Here is a 20,560-nt window from a genome sequence, read left to right as displayed (position 1 = left end):
AATTCCAGATTTCTGTATCAGATTAATCACTTTTAAAGCATTTCATAAGATCACCTTTTAGCTTTCAAACCCTTTCTGCTTGTCTTGCTTTATTTCTAGCTAGAAGAAAGTTTTAAAATCTGATTTAAAACATGTGTCAACCCAAAGACCCCAGCTTTTGGGATAAGAACTCACTATTTGACAAAAACTTCTGAGAAAATTGTAAGCTAGTATGGCAGAAACTAGACATTGACATATACCTAACACTATATACCAAGATAAGGTCGAAATGGGTTCATGATTTAGACATAAAAAATGATCTGATAAGCAAATAACATAGGGTAGTTTACCTCTCAAATCTGTGTGGAATGGAGAGATAAGGTGAAGAACTTACAGGAATGTGGGAATTCTTTTTCTGTATTTTATTTTCATTATTTCTGTATCTTCATGACCTGCACAAGTACAGTGTGTGTAAGCCAATATTTACTTAAGCCTTAGACATATATACTTAACCTGAAATGATGACATTTATCAATTTCTGACATTATCAATATTTAGACTATTAGTTTAAACACTGTTAGACTAGCAATCTGAAGTTTGAAGGTCTGATGTCTGGTTCCCTTCAGAACCAGGGAAATTGAAGCATTCCATTCTAATTTATTTTGGCATCAATGTCTAATATTCAATTAGGAGGGCACCATGCTTCTCAATACTCCCCAATTTGTGATGTAATCTCTTGTAACAGAGTCTATAAAAGCTATGTATCTTTACTAATTCTTTAGCCCTTCTACCACAAGTTTTTATTTTTCCTTATATGTGGTGGGACTGCCCCTCCTCATGAGGATTCAATAAATAATCTTTCTATTTTCTATTTTGAGAAATCTCTGAGTAGTCATTTTGGGCAGGGGTCTCTCACGTCGCACATAGATCTGTGGAGAAGGAAAGAATTTGTGTCCAAAAAACAATTAGAGTTCATTATTAAACACAAAATTGATCATCTTGATTATGTTAAGTTAAAAAGTCTTTGTACAAGCAAAATGAATACAGACAAAATTAGAATGCAAGCAAAAAACTGGGGGGGAAATTTTACATTCAAGGGTTCTGATAAAGGCCTAAAATATATAGAGAACTGAGTCAAATTTATAAGAATTCAAGCCACTTTCCAATTGAGAAATGGTCAAAAGATATGAATAGACATATTCAGATTTTCAGATGAAGAAATTAAAACCATTTCTAGTCATATGAAAAGGTGCTCTAAATAACTATTGATCAGAGATATAAAAATTAAGACAATTCTGAGATACCACTACATACCTCTCAGATTGGCTAAAATGACAAGAAAAGACAATGAAGAATGTTGGATGGAATGTGGGAAAATTGGGACACTAATACATTGTTGGTGGAACTGTGAACAGATCTATCCATTCTGGAGAGCTGTAAAGAACTGCAGAGTAACTCTAGGGCATTCACAAATGAAATGACTGCCCAGAGTTAAGTATCCTACCCTTTACAGATGGAGCTAGACATGAGTGCATCATAGATTGTCAGAGCCTTGAAGATTAATATTTGAAAATTAATATTAATATTCAGAATTAATATTTGGGAAGAGTGGGCAGAAACCCTGCCTAGGAGGGAAGGCAGGCAGAGAGGCAGTATGGATCTAGGTACCCCTGTGATCAAGCTCTAGGACATAGCTGTGCATGCTATTCATTTAAATAGAATAAAGATCTTTTAATAAAGATCACCTCTGAAAAACATCAGGAAGCTTGTAATAATCAAGCTCTGAGACAGCTACCCCCATGCCCATTAAGTATAGCTCAGCAAGGGAAAAATCTAGAGTTAATAGAGATGATTGAGAGTATAAAGCATAAAATACAACAATTAAAGTTGAGTTAGAGGTAGAATGAAAAATCACATTACAAACAATGTGAAAAGAGATAATAGAATTACAGGTTGAATTACAGAGTGAGATAGAGAAAGGAGAGTTAGGTTGCAACAGTTAGAACAGAAAGAGTTCAGTCCAGTGGCTGAAGCTAAGGAAGTAAATGAACAAGCCATGTGAAAATAAGTTGGAGAAATCCTCTTTAGCGTCCTGTTGGTTTACCTCATGCATTATTGTCTTAGGGAATTTATTGACTACCCTGTCATTGAGAAGAGGTTTAGTTCTTTTCATGTGCAAAACTCAGTTTGTATTTTAATTTGGCCTAACACTGAGCATGTTCCTGTGGGGAATTTTTCAAGTCCTGATCCTCCTCCTTCAACTCCACCTTCTGTGGGCCTGGGGAGGAGGAGGAGGAGGAATAGGAAGGGCAATAATATTATTAGCCACTGCCCATTAATCAATTCCAACCCCTATGTCTTCATTTCAAAAGGCAGGAATAATAGGCTTTGTGGCCTAAGGCAAAAGAGACTCATCTTGTCCTGAGGACTGCAATTGCTGAGGTGTTCAGAAAGTCTTTAAAAATACAGCTCAGTTAGTGAAGTTATAAAGGTAAGACCTTGCAGTTAGGGAGAGTGGAGTACTATACCTATAGAACTGCAAGGATAGTCTTTGGAGAGTAGGAACTTCCTTTATTCACCTTGTGGACTTTTCACTTCCACAGATTGGCTTGATTGCCCAACCCCCATGAGTATTTATAAAACAGTGTTTATTTATAGAATGATTTGGGAAACTGCTACTGTCTCAATCACCAGTATAAATAGACAGCATATGATCTGTGACCCAGGAGAAGTAACATCAGATTTATTGATTAACCCTCCTGAAATGCAATTTAGTGTTAGTAATTCAAACTTTGACTTTAGGCAAAAGAATCATGGGACATTATGGACTTAAGCTTCCACAGCTGAGCCTCCTTTGCTCATTATGAAAGGCAGACCTTTGAAAAAGTTGGTAGACACAGATGTAGATAGTACAGCTATTAGAGATGCCGGCTGGTCTAGTAATTGGTTAAAGACCACAGCAAACACCTATACATCTGGCATAAAAAGATCTATAGTAGCTAAAATTACTGCTACCTCTTGAAATGGGAATTTAAATATAAGACAGAAAACTTTATTTATTTTACAGTTGAAAGGTTCCCCATTAATCAGTGGGGAGGAGACTTCTTACAAAATGGAAAAATTTAGATTTCATTAGGCATAGGACAGGAAAAACTTAACCAAGAACATTTACACGCTTCTTTAAGTCCTTGGAATTCCCCTGAATTTGTTATTAAAAAAAGAAATTTGGGGAATGGAGAATGTTTATTGATCCAAGAAAAGTAAATGGACACGTGGAGACAGTAAAAGCTCTTCAACTTGGGCTTCAATCTCCTCAATTGCCTAAAGAATGGTATTTTAGGATTAAGAATTCTACCCCTCTAGATAAGGAAGATATGAAGGAATTTATCTTTTCAGTGCCCAGCATAAATGTAGCTGAGCCTTATAAAGGATTTTAATGGACAGCCTTGCCACAGGTCATAAAGAGCAGCCCTACTTTGTGTCAAAGGCATGTGGCTGCTGACCTAGCTCCTGTGAGAAAAGTATCTCCAAGAGTTAAGGTGGTACTAACTTTTAATTTTTAAGAGGAAACAGTGCTTTAGACTCACAATGCCAGCTTACAAAAGAAGCTCCAGAGGCTCTAAAATAGATTGAATTGGCTATCTAATATGGCTGAAAAATAACTCAAAAGTATTGAAAATATCAAATTTTGTTGCAACAAATGTACCCACAGTAATCCTTCATCAAGGAGACAGTATGATGAAGTGGGTGAACCTCCCAGCACAATCAGATAAAAAATTTAATTTTTATACAGTGCTTGTGGTTAGAATTTCATTAAAAGCCATTGAGAAAGTAGTAAAATTATTGTGACAAGACCTGGTAAAATACACACCTCTCATACCAATGCACAAATTATGTGTGTTGTAAAACCATCCCAGTGTGGGAACATTTATTGGCTACAGCTCCAAGCTTTGCACATGGGTATGTAAAAATAATTTTTGATTTGGCTTATTCAATAGATGTGGTACAAAGAATTGCCACAGCTCAAATAAAATTTGTAGTTTTTACTATATATTATCAGCTCTTTATTGAACTTTGAGAACAAGTGAGAGAGCACTTAAGTAAATATATCCTATGTGTCCATATTTATAGTGGACTTTCAAATCATATTTTTTATCATCGGGCTGCTAGAGCTTTATGTCTACAAATTGTGATAACTAAAGAAGAATCTAGGAGCATAGCAAAAGGCTGTACAGTTTGCCTTTCTTTCCACTCTCCTCTGCTTTCTCCAGGACAAAACCCTTGTGGTTTGAAATTTACTGCTTTAAAGCAAATGGACATTACTCACTTTAAGAGGTAGAGCATCTATGTAACTGTGAATATACATTCTCAATGCTTTATGGCTTCACTCCAATCAGGGGAAGCAGTCAGGCTTGTGATCAGCCATCTTTCCATTATAGGAATCTCACATGCATTTAAGACAGGTAATGGATTAGCTTATACATCTTCTGCCTTTAGATTTTTTTGCATTGAATTTGACTTTGCCCATTCCATTGGCATTTCTTATAATCCTACTAGCCAAGTCATTCCTGACTAGTCATTATTCAAGATGTTCCTTTTCATACAAGAGAAAGGAATTTTGGGATGTGCACGAGATGTGGCAATACATACATGTAATTGCCTGCAATTTTTAAATTCTTTGGATTTTGTCCTAGCAATGCACTTCTGACACACACAGAAAGTGCAGCTAAGTAACAGTCTGACTGAAAAAGACTCGAACTTTCTTTCCACACCTGATGTGGAAAGGCCTAGATGGCATTTGGACAGGCCCAAGTTGGGTCAGGGTTTGGGGCCCCAGATACATGCTTTTCATTCTAGACACAGATCTAACAGCAGAGAAGTAGATCCCCACCAAAGACATTCGTGACCTGGAGATCCAAGAAGAGAAGGACCAGACAACAGCCCAGTAGGATCAGCCAGATGTCAGCAAATCTCCAGATATTGATGGCAGTCATGTCCCTCCTGACCATGACACCAGAAACAGCAGGTGCAGCTCCAGGACAGCAGCTGAAATGGACAATCCTGGGGTAGCTGAGCCAAATGGATGGATAGCCAAGAGAGGTAAAGAGCTTGCTAGTGAACAGGTGGGTCTCTTGCAGACCTGGTGTTCACTTGGGAGTTAACAGAGCACGCCATTATGTGAGAAAATATCTTGGGTGATATGCAGTATAAACAGACTGTTAAATGGACAATGGGCCTATGTGCTTCTCCCATGGCTACTCACCATATGGTGGCCTGGGGAGAGGATTTGCCCTGTGTTTTCTATTTAAGGACTATGCCTCTAAATTAGTGGATGAAAAAGCAACACTCCCACCTGCCAATGTTATTGAGGCAATGTTACAGGACAGGACTTTGCTTGTGTATACCTTTCTCTGTGTTTTCTTTCAAAAGATGTATACAAGTGTAACTAGAATTGAGACAAATATAACTAGAATTGTGATAAATGTAACTAGAACTGTGACACTCTATCTCATTGATAGTTTACCTTGTTGACATCCTACCTCATTGGCATCCCATCTCTTTGTCATATTACTTCCTTGAGAATGACTTTATTGAATGAGTTAAACAATTGGCCACTGTTGACCTAGTTCTCATTGTCATACTTTTGTTTATTGTTCTGCTACCTCTTACCTCCTTGGGCATAATACTCTGGGATCTCATGGATCAAACAAACTATAGCTGATGCTAAAAGTTAGCTTGATGAGATGAGCAGTACCCACTATATAAGAGAAGGGAATTGTTAGAGTCTTTTTACAATGGGTCAAGCCCAGTGCAAACAGAAAGTTGAACTTGAGTGGCCCAGAAGTAATTTCTGTGACCAGAGACTGCCTCATGGGCAGGACCCTGGTCATATAGAGATAGCTTCATAACGGGTGATGGCTCCCTCTATGATTGGCTGTGTGTGTGACCTCACAGACCCTTCTTTAGTCCAGTGCAGTAAGAGGACAGCTTCTTTATCCTGGGGTAACTAAGCCAAGTGGATGGATAGCCAAGAGAGGTAAAGAGCTTGCTAGTGAACATGTGGGTCTCTCACATATCTGGTGTTCACTTGGGAGTTAACAGGTCAGGCCATTATGTAAGAAAGTATAATAAAAACTTAAGTTTGCTCATGACTGTTCTTGAGCGTGCTATCGATTATTAAACTACAGTTTGAGAAACTGTAGCCAGAAACCTCTAAAGACCCCAAGAGAGGTAAGCCAGGTTAATGCTTGGCACTGCAAAAGGTCAGTGGCTAGAGGATTCTCTAAAGCCCTGGGAATTAGGAGAACTAGTCATCCATTTCACTTAGGTTATCGAATTTATTGGCATAAAGTTGTGCAAAGTAACTCCTTATTATTGCTCTAATTTCCTCTTCACTGGTGGAAAGTTCTCCCTTTTCATTTTTAAGACTAACAATTTGATTTTCCCTTTCCTTTTTCTAAGTAGATTTATCAAAGTTTTATTTATTTTATTGGTTTTTTCATAAAACCAACTCTTAGTTTTATTTATTAATTTAATAGTTTTTTATTTACTTTCAATATTATTAATCTCTCCTTTTAATTTTAGTATTTCAAGTTTAGTATTTGATTGGGGGTTTTTAATTTGCTCTTTTTCTAGCTTTTTAATTGCAAGTCCAATTCATTGATCTTCTCTTTCTCTATTTTATTCAAGTAAGCCTCTAAAGATATAAATTTTGTTTTTAATTTGAATTTAATACTCCAGATTATCTTCGACTGGTAAGTTGTTGTACTTTCAATCATCATGAATTTTACCAGTCATGCACTATTTTTGAGGCTGAATTTGGTAATTAGTAGTCAGGATATGAGAGGAGCTTAGAATGCCATGTTTGTCTTCTCTGCCATCTTGGTTCCACCCCTGCCAATTTTATTTTTTAAGGAGTTATTTTCTTTTTCCAACTCACAAATTCTGTTTTTCAGGAAGTTGTTTTCTTTTTCCACTCTATCTTTTAATGAATTATATACCTTATCCAGACCCTCTTGCCAAATTTTCCTTTCCTTTCCCCATTTTTCTTCTAGCTCCCTTTTAAGATCCTTTTTTAATTTCCTTTATGAGAACCTTATATGGTGGGGAGCAGATCATATCCACCTTTAATTTTTCATTTAGAGACAAACTGTTTTTGGTTTCCTCAAGGTTTGAAATCTGCTCTCTTTCAGTATAGAAGCTATCTATAGTTAGAGTCTGCTTTGCCTTTTTACTCATTTCAAATAAAGGAAAAAAAATGCTCCAGTCTGCTTAAGGGATAGTGAGGTTTTCCAAGCTGACTACAATTAACAGGAAGTGGCAGTGAACCAGCAGTGGACAGCAGTGGCTGGGCCATTGGATGCTGAGATTGTGCTGAGTCCTTTTTGGTGCTGAGTCTGTTCCTGGCCTAGCCCTGTTCCATCCCCATGCACGAGCTAAAACAGACCTGGTGAATTTCAAGATTATTTTCTGTTTGTAATGTGTTCCACTCCCAATATTTGTGGGTTCTGACAGTCAAGCAGTAATTCAGAGGCTGAGTTTCATAAAATAGTTTGATAATGGAGGAGAGTTCAGAAAAACATGTGTGCCCTTTCCACCATCTTGGTTCCACACTCTCTTCCCCCCCCCCCCCCCCCCCCCCAGGATTCTGTTTTTTTTAATGCACTCTGCTGTTTGCTACCATTTTATAAGAAAGTTCATCCCACTCACTTTCACAGCAATGATTACCAGTTCTGTATTTACTTCCATCTTATTTTCTCCCCTATATATACGTTTGCTCTGCATTTCCACCCTGTCCTTAGTTTTGTGTTTTAACCTACCCCATCAATCATTTTATCTTCTATCAGAGCTTTTCTCCTTCCCTTGTTTTCTTCAGTGTTTCTGTCCTTCCATCTTGCCCCCCCCCCCTTTTTTTCTCTTTCTTCTCCTACTTCTTTATAGTATTAGATAAATTTCTATACCCAACTAAATTATTAAATTATTCCTTCTTCAAGACAAAATTGATGAAATTAAACTTCAGACAATGCTCACTCCCCTCCCTTCTTTCTCTCAATTGTAATAGGTCTTTTGCACCTCTTCATGTGAACTATCCATAATATTACACCTCTCCTTTTTTCTTTTTTCAGTACAGACCATTTTCAACTCCTTAATATCTTTTCCTTTGCTGTCAAACAAATCAGGAACATTCAAAATCACACCTTCAGTTCACGTGATGCCCCACTGTTTGACCAAGTGACAGATACAATCTTCAAGCATTACAAATATTGTTTTCTATTCTAGGGATTTATATAGTATGGGAAAAAACAGTAAGTGAAACTCGGTAAAAGTTCAAGTGGACTTTATTTGCCAGTGGCTGCAAGGGGCCTAGGAACACCTAAATCAAGCAGCCCCAAATATTGAGAAGCAAAAGTTTTATAAAGAGTAAAATCACAAGCTAGAGGATGTTAATTGAGTAAGCAAGAAGATACAGAAATAGATGTAAGTAGTTATAACCTTATCAAGAGCAGGAGTGTACCAAGAACAGAGATATAGGAGGGGGTGCTCTGACCACAGAGAACAAAGACGTTGCATTTTGCTTAGACAAAATGCTTGGTTAAGCAAAGGACAGGAGGAGGGGACAGGAAGGGTGGTACAACCAGGAGGTATTACAACATATAAAGTGGTACAACCAGGAGGTAGTACAACATATAAACCATTTAACCTTTAAGCAATAGATTTTTTTCTTTCCTATTTACCTTCTTACAATTCTCTCGAGTACTGTGTTTGAAGATCAAATTTTCTATTTAGTTCTGGTCTTTTCAATAGAAATGACAACTTATATGGATAAGAATTATAATATTTCAAAGTCTGAAAGAAAAGCAGCTCTCATCTAATTCAACACAGAAGTGAGAAAGAATTTCTAGGAAAAGAAGTCCCTAGTGGTTCTTTGACCTCTTGAAAAATAAATTAGTATAGAGGTCAATAGAAGATTACATTCACTTGCTTGTGAAAGTTAAAGCCTGAAGCAAAAATCCAGAAAAATGAAGTATGTTCTTACTATAATCTGTGCTACAATGTTTCATGAATTCATCTAATACAAGTTTTTCTCTAATTAGCCTTTAGTGAATATAATGACAAAATTACTTCTCTTTATGCATCCATTGATCTTTATTACAATTCTCTGGACTTTGATTCTTCACTCTGGCAACAGATTTCTTCATTAAAATATATCCTAATCCATGGTGATACCCAACAACACATTTCAAACAAGCTGCTTCTTTTGAATAGGTCATAGCTTTTCAGATTCATATTCTGGTCATGGATTTCCCCTACCAAGTGGAAAGCCTAAGAGATCATATTTGCCTCATTATATTACTTCCTTTAATTTATATTTGTTTTTAGATATTATGGAAATATTTTACCTAATGGAAAATGCTTTGCCTAATGACACTTATGTCTTCTCAGTGGGGGAGAGGACAGAGAGGGAGGAAGGGAGAATATCGGTAACTCAAAGTTTCAACAACAAATTTTTAAAATCCTTTATATGTAACTGGAGAAAATAAAATACTAAATATGGTGTTTGTTGAACTTTATGCATTTCTGAATTGATATCTAAAGAAACATTTTAATATTTTTTTGAAAAAAACATTATTTTATATTACCCAAATACATAACAATTTTAAGCAATGTTTTTAAAGGTTTGAGTTCCAAATTCTAGCTCTCCCCTTCTTTCATCCATTTCCTCCCTGAGGTAATGAATAAATCTGATTTAGCTTATACATATATAATCATAATCTTCATTTTAAGATTCTTAACTTCTAAATATTTCACTTAGCATTGTGAAAATTTTTAACCTATATTTGTAGATATGCATATAGTTACAAGTTTTCCCTTCTTTTTTGATTTTCCGCTAAAGATAATTTTAATGCCTTTGAATTCCAAGGATGTAGATTTTGTTTCAGGAGATTCAGTCTAATGCAGACTTTTCTCACAACTAAAGTGGTCAGCCAAACAATGGGAAAGAATACTTTGTTAGGGTAAGATGTTCCCTGTAATTGAAAGAGTTCAAACTAAAAGTATTTTCAGGGTAATTTTGGATCTATAGATGGTTGTTTCATGATTTAAGAGGCTGGAGGAGAAGATAGACATCCAAGGTGTCTTCTGTTGATTTGAGGATTCTTAAGAGAAAGAGAGAGGGAGCCAAAGGTAAGTCAATTCATACTAGGTGCTCTTTAAGTGCCTACAATGTTACAAATACTAGGTTATGTGCTTTGAATGCAAAAACAAATATGAAACTATCTCTGCTTTCTCAGAGCTTTTAGTCCATTGTTGCAGAGAAGATTGAAGGTGTATACAGATAAACTAAGTGAATGCTTACAGTAACATTAGAGGCTCTGGTGGTAAAACTAACAACTGGGGAGACCGGGAATTCTAGTTGGAGTTAGTCCTCAAACTCAGCATTGAATGGAGCTAGGGGATCCAAGATACAAATGTGAATATGAACTACCCTCCGTTCCATGCATGGGAAAGAAACAGTCTGTATAATGGCTCTGAAGGGAGAGATGATAACATTGTTACAAGTAGGTGACTAACTGGAATACTGAATATGATGGGGCAGTGATGTGAAATCTAACAACATGTTGGAATCATATTATGAAGGATTATAAAAGGCATAGGAGATGAAATGTTTTCCTAGATATACTAGGAAGCCAGTGAAGCTGTCTTAACTTAACCAAAGTTGTGACATGATGTACCAATGTTTAAATGTGATGAAAACAATCATGATAGCAATTGCATTTTCTACAGTTATACACTTTCAATGTCTCATTGTCCCATGCAGTTGACCTTAGTTTCTCAAGCACAATGTCATCGCAGATCCAGTTCTTCCAGGGGCAACTAAAGATAAACACTTCACCTCTAGTAGACAAAGCACAAAGAGGCTCATCCTGAGATCATTACCAACTAATTTTTTTTTCCCACAGCCACTCCTAATGGCTATTTGCGTAAGCATGAAAGAGATGAAACCTAGAAAACCAATGATGAAATTCCAATTTCAATTTCCATGATTCTAAATGCTGCATACTTGTTAACCTAGAAATAACTCAAAGCAGCAGAATGTGTTCAACCAGATATCATTGTGGTGTAAACTCCAATAATAGAAGCCATGAAGAAAAATGTCAAGGTCGTTTATAATCAATAAAAGCAGAATGGCTCATTAAGGTAAGAACACTGAGAATGAACAATCAACATTTATTAACCTACCATATTTCAATCATTATGCTAAGTACTGGGGATACAAAATGAGACAAAAAGCAGTCCTTGACCTCAAGGATCATACAGTCTAATGGGGATGACAGCATACAAACGAATATGTGTGTGTGTGTGTGTGTGTGTGTGTGTGTGTGTTTGTGTGTGTGTATACACTAACAAGCTATATACAAGATTAGTAGTGCTTAATTAATAATGTTCAATATATTAATAAGTGAATAAAATGAATAATGATTCCTAAATTAGAAATAAAGGGAAGACACTAGAACTAAAAAGGATTGGGAAAGACTTCCAGGAAAAGGTAGGGTTTTGTTTTTTTTCAAACTGGGACTTAAAAGAAGCCAAAAAAGCCAGTAGGTGGAGTTGAGTAAAGAGAAATTTCCAGATATGTGGAACAGCCAGAGAAAGTGCCCAGAGCCAAGAAATGAAATATGTGGTTCATGGAATAGCAAAGAGGCTAGTTTCACTAAAACTAAGAGCATGTGGCATGGAGTAAAGTTTTATAAGAGTGGAAAGGTGGACGACAGTTAGGTTGTAAAGGGATTTGAATGTCAAACTGATGATTTTGCATTTGATCCTCATGACAATAGGGATCTCATGGCACTCAGTGAGAAAAGGTGACAAAGTGAAATCTGTATGGTAGGGAACATTACTGAAAAGACAAAATGGAAGATTGATTTGAGTAGGAAAAAATTGAAGAATCCAACATTTCTATCTTCTACTATTTGCTGCAAAAGTACCTTAATCCAAGGACCAGGAGCCAAGACCCATCAATGAGAAGAAACTGTCCTGCTAATTAGTTTTCTAAGGGCATCTTTTATGTCCTTATTCCTTAGTGTATAGATGAATGGATTCAACATGGAGGTAACCACAGAATACATTGCTGAGGCAACTGTGCTCTTCCAGGAAGAATGGGTAAATGAGGAACTAAAATACACTCCAAGTCCTGTGCCATAGAATAAGGAAACAACAGAGAGGTGAGATCCACAGGTAGAAAAGGCTTTATACTTGCCCTGAACAGATGGGATTTTCAAAATGGAAGAACAGATCTGCATATAAGAGAAAAGTATTCCTGTGATGGGGAGAATAGCCAACAGTCCAGCTAAAATGTAAATCAAGATATAATTGATAAAGGTGTCAGAACAAGAGAGTTTCAGAATCTCAGTAAGATCACAAAAGAAGTGCTGAATTGCATGGTCCATACAGAAGGAGAGCCGTGTTACCATCGGAGTGTGAAGAAGGGAATCTAGAAGACTCATTATCCAGGAAAGCAGCACTAGCAGGCCACACAGCCTAGGGTTCATGATGGCTGAATAGCGAAGAGGTTGACAGATAGCCACAAAACGGTCATAGTCCATTGCAGTGAGGAGGAAATTGTCCAAACCCCCAAAAACCATAAAGAAACACATCTGAGCAAGACAATCACCAAAGCTGATAGCCTTGTTTTCTGTCAAGATGCTTACCAACATACTGGGGACTGTGGTCGATACCACACAGAGATCTACAAAGGATAAATTGGAAAGGAAAAAGTACATGGGGGTGTGGAGGTGAGAGTCAGAGCCAATGGCCAAAATTATGAGCAGATTTCCAATCACTGTGACCAAGTACATGCCCAAGAACAGCCCCAAAACAGGTCCCTGCTGTTTTGGTTTTTCAGAAAATCAGAGGAGGATAAATTCCGTGAATTTTGTTTGGTTTTCTGGTACTATGGGGCTGATATTTGTGCTGGGAAAGAAAAGTGAGAAAATAACATGAAAACACAATTGTCCTTGTATATAGAATGAAAAGAACAGCAAGTTTTGACTTAGATTTTTTTCAGTTCTTTTCCTTTCAGTAAAACTTATAATCTTTGTGATCTTGGACAATTTACCATTTATACATACAACTGCAATGCAAGATGAAGTATGTGAACCAAAAGATATCTACAATTCTCTCTGGTTCTTTGAGCCTTTGAAATGTGAATAATACCATTTAGGAATGAACAATTTATGAAATCTGAAATTTGCTTGAAGCATCAATGATCATCAAGAACTGGGATAAAGAAACAGATAGTATTCCCTATTGATAAATGTTCAAAGGATATAAATAAGCAGTTTGTCAACAAAAAATCAAAACAATTTATACTAATGTGAAAAAATGCTCTAAAATGTTATTAAAAACAACTATGAGATATTATTTCATACCTACCATATTGGCTAAAAACATTGAACAAGACATTGACAAATATAAGAACAGATGTGGAAAAACTGGAACAGTAATTTAGAGTTGGTGGGACTATTACTTGCCCCACCATTTTTGAAAGCAATCTGGAATTATGTTCAAACTGTTATTAAACTCCTAATGGCATTTGACAAAATATACCACTACTAGGTCTGTTTCCAAAGTTAAATTGGGGTAAAGAAACAAAAACATATGTTCTGAAATGTTTTTAGCTTTATTTTATGCCACTTTTTTATGTATGCCACACTTTTGTGGCAAAGAACTGAAAGTTATATTAAATGAAAATTATATCAGTTAAGAAATGACTAAACAAATTGTGATATATGATCACAAAATAATACTAATTTTCTATAAGAAATGATGAACTCAAGGATCTTAGAAAAACATGGATAGACTTGCAGAGAATAATGAAAAATAAAATTGGAAGAACCAAGAGAATGTTGCAAACAGTAAGAATAATATTCTTTTAAGAATTTTGAGCAAGTAAGTCATTTTGACTATTTTAAGTGCCCTGAATAACCTCAAAAGACATATAAAGGAAGACATCGTCAGCATCCAGAGAAAGAACTGATAAATTGAAGAAGGTATAGATTAATTTTACATACATTTTTATGTGCATGTCAATAAACAAATAAACATATTTGCATTTAATGGTAGTTATCTCTGTGGCAGGGAATGGAGGAAAAGAAAAAAATAATATTACATGATAATTTTATTCTGAATTTTAAAACAATAACAAGATTCATTAATAGATTTAAAATTTCACATGTAGTCATCTGTTTTTCCTCCTGTCCTATGGAAAACCTTATTTTGTTTCATTAATATAGAATAAAATAAATTATAAAAAATTTTAAAAAGAAAAAAATTAAAGAAAGAAAGAGTAATAAGGACAGAACAAGTCCATCCCTGCAACCAATAGCAGAGTGAGAAAACAAGAAATTGGCATATGGAAGGATTTCAGCCACCCATTTTATAAACTAGAATCATAAAATCACATGTCTATAGAAAGGACCTCACAGGACATAAAGAATAAAATGGTACGCCATAAAAAATATCCATTCTACACTAAGCCTTTCAAGTGGACATCTCACCTTTCCTTAAAGAGCTCCCCAGAAGAGAAAACTCTGTTTCCTAAGGCAACCTCTTCCACTCTGTTTTTGCTCTCATTTACCTTTCCATTGGGTCAAAATATACCTTGTTTCAAGTTTGACACAATGCTCTCAGTCTACCCTTGAAATCCTTGCAAAACAAATCCCATTTCTCTCCCATATAAAATATCTTTAAATATGTGAAGACAGCCATTACATATTACATGTTTTCTCTCTCTTAGACCAAGTAACTCTAGTTGCTTCAATTGTTCAAGAAAAGTCCTTTGAAATCCTGCTTACTCTTCCTTGAATACTCTCCACAATATTAAGTCTTTACAAATAGTGGTTTCCAGAACTAAACACAAAATTTCAGATGATGTCTTACTATGTTCAAGGACAAATGGATGAAGACCTTTTTCTTATTGGAAGCTATGACTCCTTTAATACAGATTAAGTTTCTATGCCATTTTGTCATCCATATCACTGCTAACTCATAATGAACGTATTACCTACTAGAACTCTCACATCATTCTAAAATGAATTAGAGTCTTGTATGCAGGAAAAATCTATGGGCTGATATGTTTTTCTCCTTTTTATATGCTTCAGCTATACAAAGGTGGAAGTAGATGGAATCAGTCTTTCAGTATTTGGTGTGCGTTTATTGCTAACGCTCTCCTAGTATTATTTTGTGATCATATATCATAATTTGTTTAGCCATTCCCTAACTGATGGGCATTCATATAATTTTCAGTTCTTTGCCACAAAGAGTGGCATAAATAAAAAACAGCATAAAATCTATAAATATTTCAGCACATATATGTTTTTGTTTCTTTTCCTCAATTTAACTTTGGAAGGATTATATATGAAAAGGCATCTCTCAGAAACTCTGTTCCACCGGCTTTAAAAGTATTATGGGAACATCCAACAATAACAGTTTTCAGTTCTGACATATGTTCTACAACCTCTCAAATCTCTGACATGCTATATGCTATAGTCCATCCCAGATGATTCTCTGTTTCAAGTTCTTTCCTATAATGTATGTGACATTGAAAAGGGAAAAAAATTCACTGGAGTATATGGTTTTGTGCATGGAAGATGTATTCAGGATTAAAGAGAAGTATTCATTTTAGGAAGACGTTTCTCAAATTAGGGAGTCACTTCTTCACATGATGATTGAGAGTAGAGTTAACCAAAAATAAAAACAGAGATATCTACTATATTATTTATAATACCTAGAAAGGTCAAGAATAGTCTGAGTAAAAGGGAGAAAAACTAGACATGATGTACTATTACAACTCTGAGAATACTGGAAGACTTAATGAACCTCAGAACTGAAATAGACCCTAAATGACATCTAGTTTAACCTATATCTAAATGAGATTTAGCCCAACATGACCTATGAAAAATGTGATGTGGCTATGAAAAATGCATACTGAATGCATCATGAATTAATTTAAAATTTACTATGTGTCAGACACAGAGCTAAGGGCTAAGGATGAGATAGGGAAGGAGAAAGAATTGGTCTTAGGGCATGATGATATAACCTGGAGAGTCAGAGTTATAGACAGGAGTAGAACAAAGATGGGCAAACTTTACTGCTTTCCCAAAATGGAGAATTCTCTGAGGGAAATTATCAATGAGGAAAAAAAAGGAGGTATGGAGGTATAATATTTAAGAGTAAGAGGGCTCTGAATACTGTGCCAAGACTATAAAATCCAGAGTTAGAGACAGCAGGGAGAGTAATGGAAGGTAATTTTATAGATGAGAAGTCATGATCCAGCAAACTCTTGTGAGCAAAAACTTAGTAACACCCAATAGATCCCATTTCACATTTATAAGTTTTACTTATTAAGTTTGTTTGCTTGTTTGTTTTTTTGAGATTAAGTCAAAATTTGTCTTTTTGCCATGTCCTCCCTAGGCTAAAGAAAACAAGTCTATTTGATCTTGCTAACCTTTCAAAGACTTAAAGATAGTTAATAGCTATCACTCCAGGGGGAGGAACAGAGAACATATCTATTATCGGCAAATACATTGAAATATCATAGAAAGAATATTTAGAGAGATGGAAAAAGGACTTTCTTCCTTATTTTGCTGGTCTTAAGAATAAATCTTCCTGAACTTGATTGATATTAAGAGAAAAGAACCACCTAGAAAAGTTGTACTGTCCAACCCAAAGGAGGTCTGTGCTGATTCATACTTGGCTTACTCTTCCCTGACAACCTTCAATTATTTTTCACATGAATAGGATATACTCTGGAATTACTCTCTTAACTTATATTCAGACCAGCAAGTTCTGTCTCTAGAAGACAACTTTCCCCCTTAAAGTTCTAGGGAGTAATGCTAAAGAGTTTGAAGATGGATCTTTGATACTTATAAACTACCAATGATGAGATTGATCTATTAATTTTGAGTTGATATCAATTAGACAGATTTCACTGGTTTCTAAAGGAAAATATTTCTGATGTTGAATAGCACAAACAGTTTGTATAAAATAGCATACCCATCCAAAAAAAAAATAGCAATGATATAATCTCTCACAAATACAAAGATCATCCAAGAGAAAGTGGGATGAACTAAAAAAATTCATTCCCCTCCAAGGATCCATAATGAAATTCTTCCTATTCATGCTGTAATGCCTGTGCTTCTTGCAGAGTACCAGGTCTATAATTATTATGAAAGTTTTCCTTCTATCAAGTTGAAAATTTTTTCTTTTGCAATTTTCATAAATTATTCCTATTTGTGCTCTAGGTCAAGCTAAGCACACCTAATCTTTTTCATAACAGTCTTTAAATATTGAAATCTTTTTTTCTTCCCATATCATGATACATATATTAAATCTTATGTATTACTTTGATTCCCTTCTAGTCCTTTCTCCCAGCCTAGTCATCCCCACATATTTAGAAACAGATAAATGGCACTAAATAATGGACAGTTGATAATAGTCTCTAGCTCTCAATGTATTTCCACTGTTTACCACAAAAAATCTGGTACCAGTCACTTTCTGAATAAGAATAGTTCCTCATGGTATAATTTAAGATTATATATATATAAATATATATATATATATATATATAAATTTTTCATAAGCTAATTTTTGTGGCTGGAAATTCAGCAAAATCTGAGCATGCAGAGCAATGGGGATAAAAATTGAAAGCAGAAAGGAAGGAGAGTGAAAAAGATGAATTACTGGAGTCAGAAGAAATAAATCAGAATTTCAGATCACCTAATCTAATCCTTATCAGAAACAGAAATAGAGAAGAAGAAAAAAGTCCAAGTGGATGAGATAACTAAGAGATAACAAAATCAATAAAATTACATTGAGATATTAGAGAAAAGACAATAGGAAATGATGTGTGTCAGAGACAACTGTTCCTGATAAATTTAAGAAAAATCTCAGGAATATGCTTATACAATTTAGTGATCTTTCATACATCATATAATATTGTCTCTAAATGGGAAACCAGATATGGTACAACAATGAATTATACTTTAAATACTAGAGTCTTTCTGACATCTTGCTAGAAATGCCAACCCAACTCTGAAAACTCTCTATATTTTTGACAACCTTCAGAGAATCAAAAATAGGATGTAGTCAATCCATCAGTGCTACTATGGTAGAATGTTGGTCCACCACCTCCCTCCTGCCCTAATCCATACTCCTTGAACCTGTGACTTATGCCCTGAGTGCCTCTTATAGAACCTTTGAAAGCTCTATAGAATCACAGGAGTCCTCAATGATATATATGAATCTAGCCATACTACATCAAGTAAATTTTATATGGGATTAGGAACATAAACCCACTGTCTTCCTACTGGTGCATCTGAGACTTACCTCTGGCTAAAGATTGTCCTTGGTGTTTGGGTTATACTTGGATAAGATGGATTGGACCACAGCAGCCTCATATCTCTGCTATTCTGGCAAAAATAAAAATTTATCATTTTGAAATTATTTAAGTCCATTAAAAAATTCCACAAATATGATCTCATAAGGCACACTTGTGTGTGTCTCTCTCTGTTTCTCTCTTCATCTCTCTCTCTCTGTCTGTTTCTCTCTGTGTGTTTCTTTCTCTCTCTGTTCCTCTCTCTTTCACACACACACACACACACACACACACACACGCACACACACCATGAAAGCAATAAGAAATGTTTGGTTCCCATTTTATGGTTCAGGGACCAAGAATGAATATTATTAGATCAAGATATTTTTGACAAAAATGGAACCTGAACATGACTCAGAGTTTGGGCTTATTCTGCTTTCCTTTGCTTTTCTTCCAAACTGGACTAAAGTCTGAGCTTTCAAATAAACTCTGAAGCAGGTCAGATTTTCTTGCTCTCTTGACTTGTTCAGGCAGTAATTTTATCTTGTGTTGGGAGAATTTTCTTGTGTTTCTGAGCAAGGCTGCTTCTCTTTTTCCTTACTTCCTACCTCTTTTACTCTCTCCCTTTTCAACACTTTATACCTCCAACAACTTACTAAAAATAAACAATGGGACAGGTTTGACTGACTATCTGTTGGAATAGAGGACAAGAAAGGCAGATACTTTGGGTTCCAGAAAAATTAAAAAGTTTCAAGTAGTTGGGCTGCTATCTGTGAGAGTTACAAGCAGATTCCCTCCCTGCATGAGTGAGCTTGTATCTGAACCCATGCAGCAAAAGGAAGAATATTTGAAATTTCTAGTGACTGTGTATCTCAATCCCCCAAACTCTTCATTAGAAAAATCATATGATTGTATTTCCTATCTTTGAACAGCTGAACTCCCTATGGGACATGAAAATATTATTGAAATTGTCCTAACAGTGAGAACTGACCAGCATCACACATGAAGTAAATAAACCCAGGAGATCTTGAGCAGGAAAGTAATACAGAAGCTTGTCAGTCCAATCAGAATCATATTATATGTTCCTAACAAGGAATCCACTGTTTTCTAAGGCATCTATTTCTGTTATTGTAGTGTTTTAATTGCAAACACTTTTTTGCTTCTGTTGAGGTTAAATCAGCCTTCTTATAGGTGATCTCCTATATATCTTTTCTCTCTCTCTCTCTCTCTCTCTCTCTCTCTCTCTCTCTATATATATATATATACATATATATTACTTATAAGGTGATCTACTTTACAGGTGATCTTCCACATCTTCCTAATTCAATTCAAATGAAAGAGATTCTATTACCTAATATGGTGCTAGTAAACTGTACAGGTTTCATCATCATTCAAAAATGAGGTCAGCACAATGGATTTACAATCTTTCAGTTTGGTAATACCTTTTCTCTCCCATTCTAGAGACCTCCAAATATTGAGCTAGATATGGCAATGCTTGCATGAACATTATTGTCAATAATACATTCCTGGAAATTACACTGCAAAAATAAGCAAACTTATTCACATTATTCAAAGCTTCTCCTTCTTTTGTAACCAATAGTTCCAAAAATAAATAATGTGGTATAGGCTTATGGAGTATCTGTTTATTCTTTGTGTTAATTGTTAGGCCAAAATTAGCACAAGCAGAAGAGATCCACACTTCATTGGATCTCAAATTTGAAGGCTGCATTGAATGCACAATCTTCTACAAACAAAAAATTATGCACCAGCCCTCTTTACACTTTAGTTTTTAGCCTTTTAAAGTTAAAGAATTTGTCATTAGTGTGATGTCTAACCTTGATGCCAAGTTTGCATTAAAATCATTTGACAACATAGCTGAAAATATAATGCTAAAAAGCATGGAAACAAGAAAACAACCTTGTTTCACTCATTGTACATTGTCTAGAATCCCTGGACAGCATGCCATCATGAAATTGAGAAAAAATATTGATTAAATATTCTAGGGAAACAAATTTTGACACAATTTTTCATAAACCCTCATGACTAAAAGCATCTAAGTGCTTGGTCAGATGTATAGACATTTATGAACTTCTATTCTGCTCCTGCTATTTCTCCAGGAGTTGATAGACAGGAAAAAGATATATCAACTGTTTCCTACACTTTTCTAAAGTCACATTTACTTACTCAAGTAGATGACCTTTATCC

The 20,560-nt window shown here is 35.4% G+C and overlaps 1 protein-coding gene across 1 annotated transcript; it reads right to left on the bottom strand.

Annotated features, from left to right (window-relative positions):
- Positions 1 to 11,996: 11,996 nt before the first annotated feature.
- LOC100925067 (olfactory receptor 7D4-like) lies at positions 11,997 to 12,836 on the bottom strand. Its single transcript, XM_023496816.1, has 2 exons — positions 12,489 to 12,836; positions 11,997 to 12,203 (listed from the first exon to the last, which is right to left on the bottom strand). The coding sequence occupies exons 1-2, from the start codon at positions 12,834 to 12,836 to the stop codon at positions 11,997 to 11,999; spliced, it is 555 nt and encodes a 184-aa protein (XP_023352584.1).
- Positions 12,837 to 20,560: the final 7,724 nt, after the last annotated feature.

The sequence above is a fragment of the Sarcophilus harrisii genome, chromosome 1 (genome assembly GCF_902635505.1).
Source record: "Sarcophilus harrisii chromosome 1, mSarHar1.11, whole genome shotgun sequence".
In the NCBI taxonomy this organism is placed as follows: Eukaryota; Metazoa; Chordata; class Mammalia; order Dasyuromorphia; family Dasyuridae; genus Sarcophilus; species Sarcophilus harrisii.
Note: the sequence above shows the minus strand (reverse complement) of the source record. Positions and strands in the feature narration are given on the sequence as shown.